General features: G+C 47.7%; 1 protein-coding gene across 1 annotated transcript in view; it reads right to left on the bottom strand.

Annotated features, from left to right (window-relative positions):
• The window catches only part of LOC119393144 (uncharacterized), a 445,271-nt gene that overhangs the window by 293,603 nt on the left and 132,243 nt on the right, over window positions 1-19,425 (bottom strand). The window contains exon 13 of the mRNA XM_049415849.1: window positions 10,065-10,177. Within this exon, the coding sequence (XP_049271806.1) occupies window positions 10,065-10,177 (113 nt within the window). The remainder of the gene's footprint in view (window positions 1-10,064; window positions 10,178-19,425) is intronic.

The raw sequence follows: 19,425 nt of genomic DNA, 5'->3' as shown, positions 1-19,425 counted from the left end.
GGGCACTTCAACCTAGCACATCATTCTAGGCTTGTGCTATTTAATTTCGTTGAGACAACGCAACTTCCCCAATAGGCACACGTCACATAATCACACACGCACCGGCTGACCACAGTTATATTCTTACAATGCACACACCACTGCATATTCTCCACACCAGGTTTGTTTACTTTCGCATTGTGTTGCGCTAACGGGTTGTGTTGGTCGCTTTCTTTCTCTCACGCTTTGTCCGCACATACGTCGCTTATATAGGCGCAGAGCACGGCGCACATCACAATAGATCACCAAGATTCCCACGTTGCGAGCTCCAAGTAACACACACACAGACATGGACATGTGGCAACGCTAATGCCATGGCTTTTGCGGGCGGTAAATCGTACGCAGACGCGCACATTCCGACTTCACTTTCACCTCACTGCACACGAACGAACGCGATGACAATCGCCGATGTGGTGACCCTCAGGTGATATGCTTGGTGTATCCGAGCGATGGAGGGAACACACGCCGTCTTGAAACTTGACGCTGCCGCAACGACGGAACGCGCTAAAGCGTTGTAAAACACTCCGAGGTGCTGCCGCTTCGGTGCACTTGAAACGCGGTTCATTCACAAGCTTCTACTGCATCGAATGACGACCGGCGAGGATGATGCTGGGTACGTGCAGTAGGAAAGAGCTTCTTCTGGAAGAAACAAACACCGCAGGAAATTCGAATTGACGGATCACGGTCTCGATGCAGCGGTACCTCGCCTCTCGTCGCGAACGGCGCCATGTTGCATTTTTCATTGGTTCGTCTTAACCACTACACGTCATGGTAAAGAGCGGCCGTAGTTGGACGCACATAATACAAATGGACAGCGGTACAGTTTACTTTTTATTTTTAGCGTGTCGCCGACTAACAACCGAGTGCCAGATCGGTGTACTCCTCTACCCATCAGAAAATACCGGTTGATTTCTGGTCGGCACTGGCAATCGAACCCGGCACCTACCGCATTGGAAGCGGACGCTTAACCATGTAGCCACCGCTGCGGGTTGAACATCTTTCGGCGCAGAATACTAAGATGAAATGATAACAGTCTCGCGGTGGCCCGGCGTGTTGACTTCCGTAATTCCGTTGATTTCGTCACGGCACGCGCGCCGCGCAGCCCACATGGTTTTTGAGCCGGAGACGTACCTTCTACTTCAAGGGGAGAATCTGCCAAGTCACTATGGCTGACTTCCGGCTTCACCAAGGCTTCACAGAGAGTGACGTCAGGGCAGATCTGTGCGCCGCCACCGCCGCGCAAATAAGTGCGATGCGCCGCCGTTTGTCTAGGGGTCCTGCAACAATCTCTCAGCATGGTCAGAAAACGCTGCCGATTGGTAGTCGAGACGCCTGAGAACATGTGAGCCAAATTATATCGGGCAGTGCGCGGCCTGGAATTTGCAATTAATTCTCAAAGTCAGCTACAAATCGTTCCCTCTTGTCTCGACAAATGATGCCATAAATCCAAATGACCGCGCCATAAAGACCAAGTCCACAGCCATTGGCGCCATTGGCTGATTTGAGCATCGTAAGCTGCATAGTTACCGCGGCTGCCGAGAGATGCCGCAACGTGCCTGCGCGCTTGATTGCGATCACACTAAAGGTAAGCCGCGAATTCGAAGAAAAAAACAAAGTGCTCAAGGCTGACCGGGCGTAGCTTCCTGCCCCCTTGTCATCACCCACTTGCGTAGCATTCAGCGCGCTCGCTGGTACGAAAGTAGAGAGAAAACGCTTACAATTAATCCCCGCCACTCCACTTGTACTTGATAGATTATAAAAATGTTTTACGAAAGGGGATTCTGAATATAAAATACATCGCTTGAGTGGAAGTTGTGTCTTTAGCTTCTCCAGAAGTCTCACGAGCATTGCATGACCTCAACGCTACGGCGTCCTCCAGCAATAAAGCGCTACGTCCCAACTCGCTGGATAGTATGTTCCTGGAGTCTTGGACCTTCTACACTCTGCCTAGATAAATAAAATAGATAAATAACTATATCGATACGTTATTACATTATGTTCCTTTCATTTTTACTCGTGGAAATCGGTAAATAAATATACAAGTAAAGAAAATGGACAAGGCGCCGGAATATCTGAGTTTTCCAGTGGACGAACCACTCACAGCGGAGACGATGCAGCTATCCAGAAAAGAGGCGACCTCGCTTCCATGGTTTCACATATTTTTTATTGCGATAGCAATTATATGGACACTCTCGCCGGGTTTTATGCCGTCGCCGTCGGTGTCGCCGTCATGTTCCGTGTAAATCGAAATCCATAATATTGCTCCGCGCATCTTATGTTCTACCCTCGAGTAAAAGCTCGCGAGCGCTGGCTACGAACTTGGCTGAAGCAGAGATGAAATGAGCCGGCCATCTCTGTTGCACGGGGGACGCATGGTATAGCATCACCCCGCGTGCGAAGCCAGCCGTCGATTGCTCCTCAAGCAGAGACTAAACGCCCCGCCCGTCTTTCGTTGGGCGAAGGGACGGCGCGGCTGCGTCGCTGGAACAGCAACTGCGACTTTGACTATTAGAGAGCGGTCGCGAGCGCTGGTGCGCGCGCTAAGACCACTTACACCGGTGAGGCTCAAGTGCCCACAGCAGCACCCAAGGAATACTATGGGGAGGAGAGCGAAAACCTGGATGCTTATATTACCTTCGCGGAGCTTTATGCAGCCGCGCAGACATTCAGGAAAAATACGGCACCAGGACCAGAGCGCGTTACCAATGCAATACTATGCAATCTCAGTGACAAGGCCATCGAGCAACTTGCAGAACTGCTCAATGATCAGGTTTGGGAGCATTATGATGTTGACCAAAATCGGCCAGCACAATAAAGATCCCAAAGCGGGGGAAGCCACGAGAGCTTGGACATCAGCGGCCCACCTCAATAACATCGTGCGTATGGGCAAGCTTCTTGAAAGAGTCCTGTATGCCTGGAATCTATGTTCGGCTTTCGCAAGGGAGTCTCTGCACAGGACGTCCTCGTCCTGTTGAAAGACGAGGACCCCGGCCCTCCCCCTGGAAGCCTAGACAGAATCCTAGTCGCCCTAGACGTTCAAAAGGCCATCGACACCATATCTCACTCCACGATACTAGAACGCCTTGAGAGCACAGGTTGCGGAGAAAAAGTGTTCCATTCCATTCAGGACTTTCTGAGTGACCGCACTGCGACAACGTCGCTCGGAGCTTCGGGGTCAGTGCCATGCAAACTTCCATGTCGTGACACGCCTCAGGGTGCAATATTGTCACCGCTCAGACATGCAGCGGTGGCTACATGGCTGACCGTCCGCTTCCAATGCGGGAGGTACTGGGTTTGATTCCCAGTGCCGACCGGAAACTCACCGGCTTCTCCAAAGGGGTAGAGGAGTACACATACCTGGCGCTCGGTTGTTAATGGGTACTCATCTTGAAAGGTGGCCCCATAAGGTTCTGTGAAGGCCCCTAGGCGCACCTTAACCCACCACAGCCTTGGTGAAATAGTTGAGCATCCGCCGCTGCTGTGGGAGGCAGAGAATTGCTGCCGCCGGGTAACTACCGGTAAAATAGGTACAAGCGCACTTCCGGCCTGGTGCTCAGCAGAACGAAGTTCATGGTCTCTTGGGAGGGCACCCACCCTGTGGGAAATTGGCGGCATGGGACCGCCAGACCTTAACAAGAAAGGATGACCTTATTTTTGTTTTGGCGGCATGGCGGCATGGCGGCATGGGACCACCAGACCTAAAAATAAGGTCATCCTCTTTTTTTTTTGGTGGAGGGGCAAGGCCTCTCTGTCCCGACGTGGGAGTGACCCGCTGCGCGGTAATGGTGCGCACCGAAGGACCTCGATAAAGTTATTCATCCATCCATCCTGTTCAACATTGGACTGCGTAAACTCGCCCTACAGTTGCAAGACGACAAAGACCTCGATGTAGCCATATACACTGAAGACATTACGCTCTGGGCCACCACAGGCTCATGCGGGGACAAACTACAACAAGCCGTCGCATTGTACACCAAACATTTTAGCAGATTCGAAGTGAGGGCCAGTTGGTGATGGAGCATACTTGGTGAAAATTAAGCGCAGTGGACAAAAGAAGGAGCACGCATGACGAAGCGCTTCGTCCTGTGTGCTCCTTCTTTTGTCCCGTCCATTGCGCTTAATTTTCACCATGTACCCCAAACAAGCCGGTATGAAATGCGCTCCGAGCAAGTCAAAGTACATACATATTCGGCCACCGAGATCCCGAATCAACAGAGCTCCGCCATTACAGTTACTCCTCGACGTGGAACTCATCCGTAGAGACCACCAGCTGCGAGTGCTCGGAATGCATATACAACAAATGGGAAGTGCCGGAATCGCTTTCTCCAAACTCAAGCGTGCGGTGCGCATTGTTACAAGCCTCATTAGGGGAGCGCACGTACCACAGATCAAATGACGGACACTATGAAACTTGTGCAGGCATAAGCAGCGCTCATCCAAGTCGCCCGGAAGAAATCGTTTCATCTGGATTGCAGCAAGGCGGCACTCGGCCTACCCGAAAATCCGAGCACAGAGTGCCTCAGCGGACTGGGCATTATGAACACATTCGGGCAACTTGCCACGTCCACACTCCTGGCCCAGCGCGAAAGACTCAACACCACACTCCAGGGGCGTTCCGTGCTAAAGCGAATTCGTTACCCCCTGACGCCACAGTTCTGTGGAGACGAGACCACTCTTTTGCCACCTGATCTACGAGCGCGAATCTATGCAGACCCAATCCTTCGCCACATCCATCCACACTACCACGCGAAACGGCGACAAGCTCGAGCCCTTCGTGAAGGGCAAGGGGACGCAAGCTCATACTTCCCAGACGCAGGCATATACCACCGCGAGACGGCGGCTCCCACGTAAGCTGCGGTAGGGACGAATCGGGGTAGACCGATCGCCGCAATATCAGCGAGCAGGAAATCAAGCGCCACAGCGGAAGCCGCAGCTATAGCGCTGCAATCCGTGACGCTGAGAACAGGAGCCACTCCGCTGATATGACAGATTCGTAATACCCCTGCCGACTGTTCCTTCAGGGAGTTGAACCGGTTGCTAGGATCAAGCCTCGAAATAGACCATGGAATAGTCTGGTGTCCGGCACGCACCGGAGTGGAAGGAAGCGATCGGGCGGATCATCTGGCTCTTGGCATGACCGGCCGAGCCGGTCATGCCAAGACCGCTCGAACGGACGCCTCTCCGACACCCAGCGGAACACCAAGAGACGTACTCGAGGCACAGAGACTGGGAACCAAAACCCCAAACTCAGCAGGCGAGGGACTGACGCCGCATACAGACCCACACTTACATAGGCTTCACAAAATACTTCCCGACAAACGCAGCGACAAATGTCCGCGGGGCGACTCCACCCTGACGCTCGAACACATAACATACCAGTGCACACAGCGTCCGGCAGACGCCGTCTCGCCGCTAATTAAAGACAGACTCGTAAATTGGTCGTGGAAGGCGCGACTCTCCAAAGTGGACTTGGGAAGCCTGTTGGCGACCCCTGCCATGCCCAGCGACAGGGCTGGGCAAAGATACTTTAAAATTGTATCGCGATACGATACATACTCAGGCAAGAAGTATTTGAGATACAGATACCAGATACCACAACGCCGATTGTATCCGATACGATACAATCCAATTGTATCTTAAGATACTTCGATACATTCGGAAATTTATTATATATATCGGTATTTACGGTAATGCAGCGCTAAACTCCGATGCACAACAATGTTCGCTTGAATGTTTATTAACTGCGACGAATTTTGTTTCATTTGAATGAAATGTCTGTTAGTATCTCTAAAGTTTTGTATTTCTTGCTGAAGGTATATTACTTTTGTTCGCAAACAACTTATTGGGGTTGCTTTAGCTGCTTACCATGACAACTCTTTATACACTTCGCTGATAACGGTATTTGCGTCCCGTAATTGGGGGGAGTCGATGCTCTGCTTGCCGACTAGCTAGGGGGCTGCCATCTTCCATAACATGCCTCCGCACAATGGTGCAAATACCGTTGTTAAGTTCTACCTTGCCCATAAACGTATCAGGGTTTTCGCAATATCCGATCACCGGACAGGTGTACATCAGCGAGAATGCTGGTAGCGACATTCTTTGCGACGCATATTGTTTACGTAGAGGACATAAAGCTGCAATTACTTTTATATTCTGCTTATCTGCTGGCGTAAAGCGTTCGTTAGCGACGTACTCAGTAATGCGCGATCTTCTAACAATTTTTATTTTATGAGAGAACATCTGCAGCCCAGAAAACGTGTCAGACGTGTTCTATAGTTGCATGAAGTGCCGCAGGACACCGCCACTATTCACACTATATTGCCACTTAAGCTCCGATTACCTGGTGATTAGTAAAAGCAAAAATATTTAGACAAGACTAAGAAAAAGAAATATAACTAAGTAAAATAGAAAAGCGATTCTGTATCAAACACAGCGAATAGGTATAGGAACACGATACAGGCGGCACTCCCAAGAGCTAATATTAATTGTTGAGTTTAACGTCGCACAGAACCACGATATGATAATGATAGACGCCATAGTGGAGGGCTCCGGAAATTTCGACCACGTGGTGTTATAAAGCTTAAATATAAGCACACAGGCATCGAACTGCGGCCGCCGCAATCGACGGGTTTGCAGTCAAGCACAATAACCACTAGACCACCGCGGCGGGTAACCCCTAATAGCCATGACAATTAGGCATTTAAGATAAGACTCCAGAAAATTCAGCGCCTATGTAAAATAGCGTAAACCGACTCGTTCAGACGCTCATTAGAAAAACGGAGTATATCGTATAACAATGTTTCCGCAATCCCTTTGCTAACATCTTTGAGATGGCTCCTAATAATTTACGTTATTATCATGAAAACTCAATTTCGCTATTTTACTAAGCAGTAAGCAGAACTTTTGCTACTGAATAGTCCAAGCACACGCAGATTATTATATATTTGTTCTCAACGTAGCAGAAATAATGTAGACAGCTAAAAGTAAGAATAAAGCATAGAGCTTACGTTGCCAGCACGTTAAAGACATATTGCCGTAAGCAGACCCGAAAAAAGCAATACAGAGACATTGGTAATATATGAGATGGAAAAGGACAGTGTAGGAAGAACTTGTGCTAACAAAGAATTATGATTTTGAAAACTCATTGAGTTATTTATTATTTGTTTTGTTTGAATACATAGAAAACACGAAGACAGAGAGGGCAGGGAACAGGCTGACAACTGCCACCTAAAGGGTCACGACGCCTGCCTGCTCATTTGGGAAAGGGGAAACATAGAGGAAGGGAAGATATGGGGAAAGAAAAACAACAACAACAAATGACACAGACACAAATAAGTGGTCACATGAATGCTTGTTCTGTTAAATCCAGCATCGGTACCGGTGGTGCTATAGCTGTTAGAACCTCATTTGCATATAAGTCAATCTCATTGCATGTAAGTCAAACTTGCATCGACGAAGTCCTTCAAATCGCCTATGTGAGAAAGCCACGAGACACAAAGCAATCCCTTTTCTTGCATTCTTCAGGCTTCGTGACGGCGCACAACGCAAGAGAAGCTTCGATAACGACACTACAGCGGCATCAGAATTTGTGCAAAGGACATTGCACGCACTGGAGTACGCGGCACAGGATAGTAGCTAAGAGCCAAGTGCCATAGCACTGACAAAAACAAAAAAAGAAAAAACGATGGCTGATCCCTCTGTCATAGGAATCGGTATAACACGAAAGTGAAACGTGTCGTCACAGAAGTAGTTTATTACTTATAGTGCATTGGTATATGAAAGCTTGTACAATGTATGTTGTTGTTAGGCATACAGTGAAACCTCGGTGATACGAACACATCTCATACGAATTTCGGGGTGATACGAATTTTTTGTTGGTCCCGGCTAAGGCCCATTGGCCTGCAATGTAATGGAGTACGGTTGTTGCGAACAGATTTTCATCCAGCGACGTTCGATACGAACGTTCGCTACCACCCAGGTACGAAGAGGTGCTGTCCGCGCTGTCGCGGAAGACGCGCCAAGCACGCGCGAGCACTGGAACGCAAGCGTGGGCATGCGCGCCGCACCGCCAAATCGTCAGAATCACGGTGTAAGAAAAACTTTTCTTACGGTCAGAATAAACATTCAGAGACGCGTCACGGCCTCCGAGTGTCGCGGGTTACAACGCACTTGGTTCAATAATTAAATGCGCGCGTACGGGCCGCATATTTGCGAGTGCTGGTTTTATTGCCGACATCTAAAAATTTAAGTGACACTCATTCAGGATTCTTCCTGACGTTGCGGCAGCCCTGACAAAAAATAAATGAAAATGAACGCCAGCTCTCTTTTGTCCCATGCTAATTTTCCATGCTTTCTGGTGATAAAAATTTCGGATGATACGAATATTTTTGGTGGTCCCTTGAGATTCGCATCACCGAGGTTTTACTGTATATATCACCGCTTGATGTGGAAGCACTCACGTTGACGCCTACTGGCACATCTCCGTACCGACGACTAACGCCCATGATCATCATTTAACCCTTGCGGTAGCTGAAGTTCTTCACATATACGTGGACACCGCATATAGTGAATCCCGCGCAAAGGTGACATCAACAAGCACATAATAAACACTGATACTCATTATGCAATCCTTGAAAGCGTCATGAAACGCGAAGAGAAACGCTGCGCGCGTCATGCTTACGATATAGCCCGGCCGTTAATTTTCACAGGGCGAGCGGGGAACGCATTGCGACAGCCAGGCGAACTTCTGATAGCTATTTTTCGTTATGGATGGATGCTGTGAGCGAGGCGTGGGCTAAAGCCACTACCTCGCGGTGCGTTAAAGCGGTGACGAAATTACAGTTCTGTTGAAAACGCACCGAATGTGACGGTCGTAACAATGGAGCATTTTCTTTCGTTTTTTTTTTTTTTCAAGCCTAGTAAAAGACATGTCACCGCGCCGTTATAAAGGGGACGCCTATAGCATCCATCCATCCATCCAAGAGCACTGCGAGAGGGAAGTCTGAAAGATAAAAGGTGCGTTCATGTAGCCTCCGTTATGTGTTTGGCGGTAGTTCATTGGGCTAAGCGCCCGCCAGCCATCGTCGCGGTCCGAGAGGTCATGGGTTCGACTCCTGTCAACGGAACTTTTTCTTATAGTTTTTTTTTCTTTGGCATCTGATGCCGTTCATTTTACTGAAGTATTTCCGCGACTGAAATACTTCATAAAAGTCTTGGTGGACCCCGGCATAAAACACTTTCGTGTTAAAAAAAAAATGCGTGAAAACAAAATGTTGTCCGGGCGTAGACGTTCGCGCGTTTGTCGAGACGACGCGAGCGCCACCACGTGACTCTGCTCCCCCATTGGGACGCTCAGAGCTCATCACCTGCCCTCGCTGGAAAACTCTGGCGGAAAGATAAAATAATGTCATTGTCTTTAGTTTTAATCTGGTGGCTTAGTGGGAGCAGTATCAGCATGAGAAGTGGAGTTCAACCAACGTTTATTATTTCGAACCGCGGTGTTGCGATCGCAGTATCATGTATCTTAAGATACACGATACATTCTTCAATGTATCGGAAATACAGATACTGATACACGTCTTGCGCGACGTATCGCGATACAGATACAAGACACCCAAAAAGTATCTGAGATAGTATCGAAGATACATGTATCTTCGATACTGCCCAGCACTGCCCAGCGAGCTGCATTTGCCCGTGGGGCCCTGGACGAGGGGCTCCATCCACAGTAACCAGCGAGCGCTATGCTTATTCAAGTTGTTTCTCTCTCTCTCGGCAGACACCAGCAAACGGCTTCGCTTTGCGGCAAAACAGCTTCTCTCCCGGGAGCGGCCATACTCCAGCGTCTCGTAGAGTTACGCGAGATCGGGTCCAATAGAGTTAGCTGCTAGCCGTACTTCGCATAACATTACGATTTGTTGCTATCGTATTCATTGCTTCGCCCTTTCGGTGAAACTTTGATCCCTCCCCCCCCCCCCCCTCCTCCCTCCCCCAGGCCGTAGTGTGACGCGTTTCTCGGGTTATCTCACCTGCAGTATGCAGTAGTTTCCCGGTGGCCAGGAGGTGGCGTTGCTGCTGGGAGGAGCGTCCTCTTTCTTGACGCAGAAACACTGCTTCACGCCACCGTCTTCGTGCAAGCCACCTGGCGAGGAAGCACAGAAAAGTGACGCATCGAATGGACCAGGATTTCAACGGGACACTAAAGGGAAAAAACTATTTTTCTCGTACTACCCTTCAACAATACCAAAATCAGCACAGCTCTTGCCGCGCTAGGCAAGCGGGAGAATGAGCGAAAAGAAAATACACCTTCAAGTTCCCGCACCAACTCGCTGTGACGTCATAGGTTTTGACGATGTCTATTAGTTCCTACATTTTTCTTAGTCGATAAAAATGAAATGCATCGTCCACTGAGGGGGCCAGAAATTAGCGTACGTCGTTTCACGAAATTTTGTTGAATGCTGCCAAAATACGAAAGAAAAAATAATTTAAAATCCGTGAGGCCACGCTGCCTTTATGTGCGAAGATTTCGGCGCGAAATTTAAAAATGATACTCAACCTCCATTTTTTTATGTTCTAAAGTAAACCTATGATGGTGAAATGAACTGCATTAGAGTTTTCGAACAGTAATTTATCAGTCTAGATTGATTCATTGTTGCACTTTAGTGTCAGTTTAATCAAGTTGTCCCGTGGATACCACAAACGGCGCCTCAGAGGAGTGCGAAACATGTTTTCTTCCCGTTCCTTTTTTTTTTCACAAAATGAAGGTCAACAGAATAATGAAAGTCAGTTCTTCGGAACATGCAGCGTCCATGTGCTTCGAGTCGTCAGATAATTTGCCCTCGCGCTGCCAATGGCTGCAGTATCCTGGTTAGCTCAATTGGCAGAGCGATACTCGACCGGGAGGAACTTTTACAGCGAAAGCTGTTATGAGATCATTTCACCGGCCGTTTTTGGCGCCGTAGTTGTCCGCCGCCGCCGCCGCCGCTGCCGCCGCCGCCGGTGTCCGTAACCAGTATCGCTCGAAATAAGAAAAAAAAAACGAAATAAGAAAAAAATTCCAGGATGGAACGAGGTTCGAACCTGGGCCCTCTGCGTGGAAGCCCAGTATTCAACCTCTGAGCCATGCCGGTGCTTGAAACTGCTTTGTAAAAAGGTCCTATACAGGCTTCATGTCGGGAAGGAACCACATTAGCATATGCAATATAGCGTGGTAGAAGAGTAAAATAAGCACCAAGCGTCGCACATCGCGAATTCTGTAACCAGGCGTCACACAATGCGAACTGCGCAACGAGTAGGTTGTTGAATGCTTCCAACCCATTACAAAGGGCTCTGCCATAATTTTTCATCGTCATCAGGCACAGCATCAACAAAGTGCGCATAATGCCTTACATGCGTTTAGCAGGTACCAACGCTCTCCGTAGAATGACGAAAAATGGCGCAGTGCCCGCTGACCTACTTGTAAAAAATTACAATGATTTATAGCGTAGTGGGTTCCTCGCAAGTGCTCTTGTATTGGTTGCCAAGGAAGCCCATAAGCGCATGATCCACTTCCTCGGAGTCTCAGTAAAATTACAATGATTTATCGCGTAGTGGGTTCCTCGCAAGTGCACTTGTATTTGTTGCCATAAGCGCATGATCCATTTCCTCGGGGTCTCAGTAAAGTTCTTCGCCCCCCCCCCCCCCCTGTCTCTCTCCCACGTCAACGTATCTTATACAGCATGACGGGAGAGGGAAATAGCGACCGGGCGTCACCCGATGCAAATTACATAACTGGTGGGCCGTTTAATGATTCCGACCCATTACAAAGGGCTGAGCCATAATTCTTCATCGTCATCAGTCGTCGCGTCAACAAAGTGCACATAATGCCTTACGGACGTGTAGCTGGTGCCTCGCTTCTCCGCAGAATGACGAATAATGGCTTAGTAGGTGCTTCCCAACTTCACAAAAATTGTGATTTATGGCGTAGTGGGTACCTTTCTAGTGTACTTGTATTGTATCCCCAAGAGAGCTTAACGGGCTTTAGAAACGCCGCTCTTCCAGCTTTCGCTGTGACTGTGCTGCGGTTTCAGCGCAGGCCTGGCGTTTTTCGTGACCTAACAAGATTTCTCTCTGAGAAATTCCTATGGACTTCGTTGCAGATTTCTGCTACAAAGCCCATCGTCGTCGTCATCTTTCTCAGCCTGTCCACTGCAGGGCCTCTCCCAGTGACCTCCAGTTTGTTCTATCCAGCTTATACCAATTTATCCCTCTCTTAAATGTGTCTCGAACTCTCTCGGTTGCTCTTACTGTCCACCGGTTGTCTCTTCTACGTGGCCAGCCCAGGCCCATTTTTCTTTCGCTTGACGTCAGCTAGGATATCCGCGACGGTAGCTGTAGCTCTCATCGCGGATTTCCCGCTCCGATTCACAAAGGCGTACTCGTTTCGCATCGGTATGCCAGGCTCCTCCTCCACATGCGACTCCTGCGGAACCGAAGAGACAGTCGAACACGTCCTGTGCAGCGGCGCTCGCTATGACGCCCAGCGATGCCCGCTCCGGATGCTTTTCGACCAACTGGACACCAGACCATTTTCTGTAGACAAGATTCTAGGACCTTGGACATGCGCTTCGAGAGCGCAGAAGGCAACTGAAGCGCTACTGAAGTACCTGAAAGCAACAAATCTGAGCGACCGCCTGTAGACTGGACGTGGTCCCTCAAGTGTGCTCGTGACTGTGTCCATCCCTCTTCTCTTCCTCTGTCTCTCCCTTTTATCTCTCTCCCTCAGTGCAGGGCGGCAAACCGGACGTGCGTCTGGTCAACCTCCCTGCTTCTCACTCTCTCTCTCAACTAGGATATCCGCAACCGCTGTTCCCTGACCCGTCCTCCGGTCTCTTGGTGTTATACCCCTGTCACACTGGAGGTGTTAATAGGCGCTTTTAGCTGACCGATTCTGCGGTCCGTTCCCCGTTCCGCTCAAACGCTCAACGTTACCGGAGCGCAACGCGCGTTTTTGGTTTTAGCCAAGCGTCTTTCGGTCAAGGCAACCGCGACGCCACCTGTGCATGAAAGTCACAAGTACGTTTATAATGGAAATAAAAATTTTACTTGTCTTGCAGCAAGAAAGGAAATTCTGTTTTAAAACAGAGTGAATTGATTTATTTTCGATTTACGGTGGTGCTTGACGCATCAGCCTTTTTATTTTTTTGTCACGTTGGCTTAGCGCTGGACTACAATCTAAGTTACAATTATCCAATCTTATGTGCATGGTGTCTTCATGCTGTTAGGTATACATTGTGCCCGCCCAAGTTCCGCTGTGTTCTCCTGTACCCTTTGTGTATAGCGAGTACTCGTAGACTGAAGGCTGCATTGCTCATACCGGATACAATCCACACAGCCCAAAGGGTAGCTTTGTTCGGAGTAGAGGCACTATGCATAATACTTCGTGCAACTGCAGTTCTTATTTAACGACAGCATCTTGTGTGACTTATTGCGTTAATTACACTGAGCAGTACGATTATAAACTCTTGAACCCATTTTCTTAACTGCTGAGATACAGCAGGCCTGTCATTCTCTGCCTGAAGTGCACTGCATCCAGGTAGAAGGGTATTCCATTTCGTTAAAAACTGAGCAGCTGCTTATGTTACAGAAATAAATATTTACATTCGAAGGTATTGGATTAATAATGCTGGAAAAGGCTCATTTTCCGCTCCAAAGCGGTGTTTTATCCGCTCCAGAACTTGGACTTAATTTGCTTCGATCAATGACATCACTGAAAGTGGGAGTGAACCCGGAGATGCAAAGGTGTTGTTTTCTTTATTGTGAACAAGGGTACAGACACGGTGACGGTGCGGCACAAATGCCTGGACATCATCTGGCTCTTGCACAGTGGTTTCATCTTGTCTGTTGTCCATCTGCACTGCTGTGTCACCACTCCCTTGGACTGGTGGCTCAGGTTCCTCATCTCCAGTCATTTCCAAGGGGAGTGATGCCGGTGACTGGTTTTCTGCAGCAAAATAGAGGGCAATGCAGTGAAATTTTAAAAAAATTCTTACCCAGCGGAACACTATTGCAAATAAGCGATGAAATCTCGCAATGAGGAAATCACTTCCGGTACAACATACTTTTCGTCCTGTGTGAGCTGGTTGCGCATAACGCATTAAGCTGATATTGAGTTTGACAAACATTGAGAAAAGCAAGTGAGAATGAACAATGTCTACGCACTCGCTCGTCCCCCTTTCTCACGGCGCTTCAAAAACAATAAATTTAGATTGAGTGCTTTCGACTCTCTGAACACTGCTACGAACAGGCACCACGAAATGGGAAGCAAAACGTAATGCTCACATAAACCACAGCCATGAGAATGCAGCCAGCACTACAACACTGAAAAACAGTTATGAGAACAACACAACGTTAGCAGTTTTTCGCAAGAATAGAACATCAACATGACATGACGCATCGCCAAATTCTCTGGTGTCACTATGTTGTCCTATTACATCACGTCACATTACGAATTCATCAAATAACATCGTCCATTTGCATTGCCTCTGTGATCGGTGCACCAATCACGAAGGCAATGCAACGCAATAACAGAGTCCTATCACCAAGTGCAGCAGAGAAAGGCCGGCGTTACAGTTGGTGAAAATTCTTCCGTTCCAGACCTACCCGCGTATTCAGAAACGCTCCTTGACTTGAATTTTGACTTGCCACCGCCTTCAACGCGTTTCGAACGCGCTGCCCAAGGCGGTGGCAAGTCAAGTTCAAGTCGAGGAGCGTTTCTGAATACGGGGGCTAGCAATGGAAAGTATGAGTTAGCTCAGATGAGCTCAAGCAGTATGGACGCTTAACCCCGTATTCAGAAGCGCTTGAACTTAGACACCGCTTTCAAGCAGCACAAACGCGTTTCAAACGCGGTGCCCTGGGGCAGCGTTCAGCGCGTTGCCCTGTGACAAGTCAAACTAAAGAGCGTTTCTGAATAGGCGGGAAAGTGGCTGCGGTTAAAAGCTAAATTGTTACTATTGTACATGAAATCGCTTACTTGCGAAGGTATGCGGAGTCCCGTTGACGGAAGCACCAAAGAAGCAGCTCGAGACGCTCCTTCATGGCCCGAAGTGTCAGCTCTCGATGTATCGCTGCAACGACGCTTCGTAGAACGTCATCCCACATGCGCGGATATTCAAAGGGATTGGCCGCAATGACTTCTCGGAGAAGCCACCGATCCTCGTGTATCCTGAAGTGCCGTCATGTTTTGCGTGTTGGCCGAATAACCGCTGTTTTCCGAGCAGCGCGGACTCGCGGCACAAGAGGCTGCCATTTTGGTTGTTTCTCCTCGTGTCACGTGATCCCTTGCTCGACGGTCCGGTCACACGCTCAGCGCCTGACCGTCTGGCGCATGCGCAGTGACGCCGCCACCGACTGGCTGAGCGGAGCGGGAGGCGAAATACGGTCAGCTAAAAGCGCCTAATGTCATTAGGTTCGAATGTCATTCGGCGCAACGAATGCCATTCGATCCGTGGCGGTGCTACACAGGAAAAAGTAATGTCATTCGTTCATGATATCAATGTCGATAATTCAGAAAAAAAAATGGCCGGAAAAGTTGAGGAAGGTAAATGTAGAGTGGCATGAAAGCGAAGTTCTTTATTTTAAAAGGCATGTGGGAAGTCGCATCGCTAGATAAACACGGATAAAAATTTCATATCGCAGGATATCTGGCCACCATAAGCCAAGACGACGCTTAGCCAGTAGCGACAGCCGATAGAATGGCTAACATGGCGGTACCGCTATTCTAGGCACTGTAGTACCGCTGAACGACGACGCTAAGCTGCAGCAAGTAAAATATTCAGTTGCTTTGTATACTTAGCGTTGAAAGGAACGCGCATAAGCCAGAAGAAGAGATTTGACGGAAACTCGGAGCGTTCCGCGTTTGTTCGCTTTCAAAACGCGGTCTCGCACGCGTCCTTGCGGGAAAACAGCTTTCAACGAAACTGCGCACAATTGTCTTCTCATAGCCTTATGAGAGCAAACATCTCCACCTCGGTCCGGTGCGCTCGTGGAGTTCATTCCATCGCTGCAGATACACATGCACACAGGCGTCTGTTTGTTTACATTATGGCCGACAGTGCCGGCGGCCAGACGCCACTGAGGTGGAGAGTAAAAACATTTTGCGACAGCCTTCCGTAGACCTGTGCTCGTTAAAATCACAGACGCCTTTAAAAAAGCAACATTAATAGCGTGTTTGCACGAATGCGTGTCGAATTTTGAGAATACTAAATGACACATTTTAAGTAGTCTCTGGTGTAGATCGACTTCGACAGCGAATGTGTTTCTCGAACTCATTCGATTGCCTAAGTCATTCGGTTCTAATGACATTAAATATCGCTGTGTAGCAGCCGAATAACCTCATTAGGTGCGAATGTCCTCCTGTTCGAATGTCATTAAAACGTCCAGTGTGGCAGGGGTATTACTCCTATTATTCTGCGTTCCACCGCGCGCTGCGTAGTCAACTTTTTCTCTCGTTGCTTTGTTATCCTCCATCTTTCAGCCCCATGTGTTAAAACTGTTAAAGTTCTTTCACCATCATCAGCCACAGCACAAAGTGCACATAATGCCTTACAGATGTGTAGCGGGTACCACGATTCTGCGAAGAATGACGAAAAGTGGTGTAGTGGGTGCTTTCGTACTTCAAAAAATTACGATGATTTATAGCGTAGTGGGTTCATTGCATGTGTACCTGTATTAGTTGCCCCAAGAGACTCTACAACGGGTTCTATAGAAAAGCCGCTCTTCCAGCTTTCGCTGTGACTGTGCGCAAGCGTGGCGATTTTTTCATCAGAACAGCGGTCTCGCACATCAGACAGCACACTCAGTGACGTGCTGCATCTGAGATCGTGTTCACTCCCTTGACACAAAGCACTGAGCCCGCTAAAAAGATTCGTAATTGACTTTTGAGAAAATAAATACTATGACTTTGACAGGGCTGGCCAAAGATACTTTGAAAATGTATCGCGATACGATACAAGATACTCAGGCAAGAAGTATTGGAGATACAGATACAAGATACTATCGTAATAATTGTATCGGATACGATACTTGTCAATTGTATCTTAAGGTACTTCGATACATTCGCAAATTTGTTATTACAGACCCCCATAATGTAGTAGCGAACGCCTATGAACGAAAATGTTTGCTTAAAAATTTCTCTAATGTGACCAATATTGTTTCATTTTAACGAAATGTCTGTTAATATCTCAAAAGTTTTGTCCTTCTTGCTCGAAGTGCCTTAGTTTACTTCCGACAGAACTTACTGAGGTTTCTTTTGGCTGCTTAGCAGGACAGGTCTTCACTGACAGCGGCTCTTGCTTGTCATTTTAGTAAGTGATGGAAGTCGCTCCTCAGCTTGCCGACCAGCTAGCGGGTCGCCATCTAATCGCAAGAACTTCAATAAGAAGCCTTCGCACGATGGGGCATATACCGGTGTGGAGTTTTACCTTGCCTGTAAAAGGCCGTTTACGCAATACCGAATCACCAGTGTACAGCAGCAACAACGTTACTAGCGGCATTTTTAGTGGCGCATTGTGTATACGTAGAGCTCATAAAACTGCTGACTTTTCAGGTTCTACTTGCCGCTGACGTAAAGCGTTCGTTATCAATATATTCACTAACGTGCAACCTTTTAACAATTTTTCTTCAACGAGAGAACATGTGCACCCCAGAAATGCATAATACTTATTATATTGTCACGTGGTGGTGACGATGAAGAAGGCGGCAGTCGCTCTGGTAGAGACGAAACTGCTCATTGGGCAAACTTGTGCCCAGAAAACTAAGTAGCTCACAGTACACGCAAAGCACGCTGTACACTGATAGCGGCAATAAATGTCGGTGGCCTTCGGTATTCTGATCATCGGCGGAACGCGTGGTCACATCAGCGATCGATCCTTCCAGCGTTACCGCTGGTGCTCGCGTAAGCTCACGAATGAACCACAGTGCTCAAGTCTTGCGCATAATTTCAATATTAACTGTTGCGGTTTTACATCCCAAAACCACGATATGATTGTGATGGACGCCGTAGCAGAGGGATCCGGAAATTTCGACCACCTGGGGTTCTATAATGTGCACCTAAATCTCAGTACACGGGCCTCGAGCATTTCGCCTCCATCGAAATGCGACCGCCGCGGCTGGGATCTTAACAGAGCAACCTGAGGCAACCGCGAAGCTTCCGAAACATTGCGACGGAGCGCTGCTAACAATTTTTTTGCGGTTTAAACCCGACCACACCAAAATAAAGAAATAAGAGCGCGTGGCCATATAGTTGTACAAATCGTCGCAGCACACCGCTGCTATTCACACTATTTCCAACTATAGCTCCGATTACCTGGCGATTAGTAATAGTAAACAAAAATTAGGGAGGCCTAAAAAAGGAGAACAAATATATCGTGGATAAGTATTGAAACACGATACAGGCGGCACCGCTAATAGCTACGACAATTAAGCACGAAGTATCGCGAACTTACCTGTTGATGTAAGACAACGAAAATATTTAATGGCTATAAAAACGCTCATGAGAAAAACCGTATTTTGGCGCCATTGGCTCAACAAAATTACCCCAAACTTGGTATGTTAAGTCTATGGCCCCCTCAAAGGACAATGTGCTTCATTTCTACCGATTAGCAACTACGTAGTCCCTAGTAGGCGCCGTCAAAACATGTGACGTCCTGGCGAATGGTGCGGAAACATTTAAGGTGACGCCGCCACCCACATATTGTTTTTGCGCGTTTTCTAGCTTAATAAGCGTTTTCTCGCAGCAAGCGTGGCGTTTTTGGTATCGTGAAAGAGTATTACTAATATGAGAAAAATCGTCTTGCTCTTTAGTGTCTCTTTAAGATGGCTTCTAATTATTTCCATAATTATAATGCAAGCTCAATTTCGCTATTTTACTAAGCAGTAAGCATGTTGTTTGGTACTGTATGCCCAGTGCGCTGCCACATAATGGCATACTTGTTTTCAATATCTCCTGCGCAGAACAGTAAGCTAAAGTGAAACAGAAGTGTATAAGCGGTATCAGAAATCAAGCAGACAGTTAAGTAAGAATAAAGCCGAGAGCTTATTTTGGCAGCACGTTACGAGAGACATATTGCTGTTACCAGATCGGAAAAGACAGTTCAGAGCCCTAGGTAATGTACGGCATGCAAAAGAAAGACATCCAAGAAAGCACTCGTGCTAACAATCAAATTATGATTTCAAAATGTCAAATATAGCAGGAAGACAATAATAATAATAATAATAATAATAATAATAATAATAATAATAATAATAATAATAATAATAATAATAATAATAATAATAATAATAATAATAATAATAAAGCCGCCAGATCCCACGCATTGTGGGAATCGATGTAATGCGAAGCAGCCAGCA

This window comes from Rhipicephalus sanguineus, chromosome 5 (genome assembly GCF_013339695.2).
Source record: "Rhipicephalus sanguineus isolate Rsan-2018 chromosome 5, BIME_Rsan_1.4, whole genome shotgun sequence".
Lineage (NCBI taxonomy): Eukaryota > Metazoa > Arthropoda > Arachnida > Ixodida > Ixodidae > Rhipicephalus > Rhipicephalus sanguineus.
The sequence above is the reverse complement of the archived record's forward strand: the minus strand, read 5'-3'. Positions and strand labels throughout refer to the sequence as shown.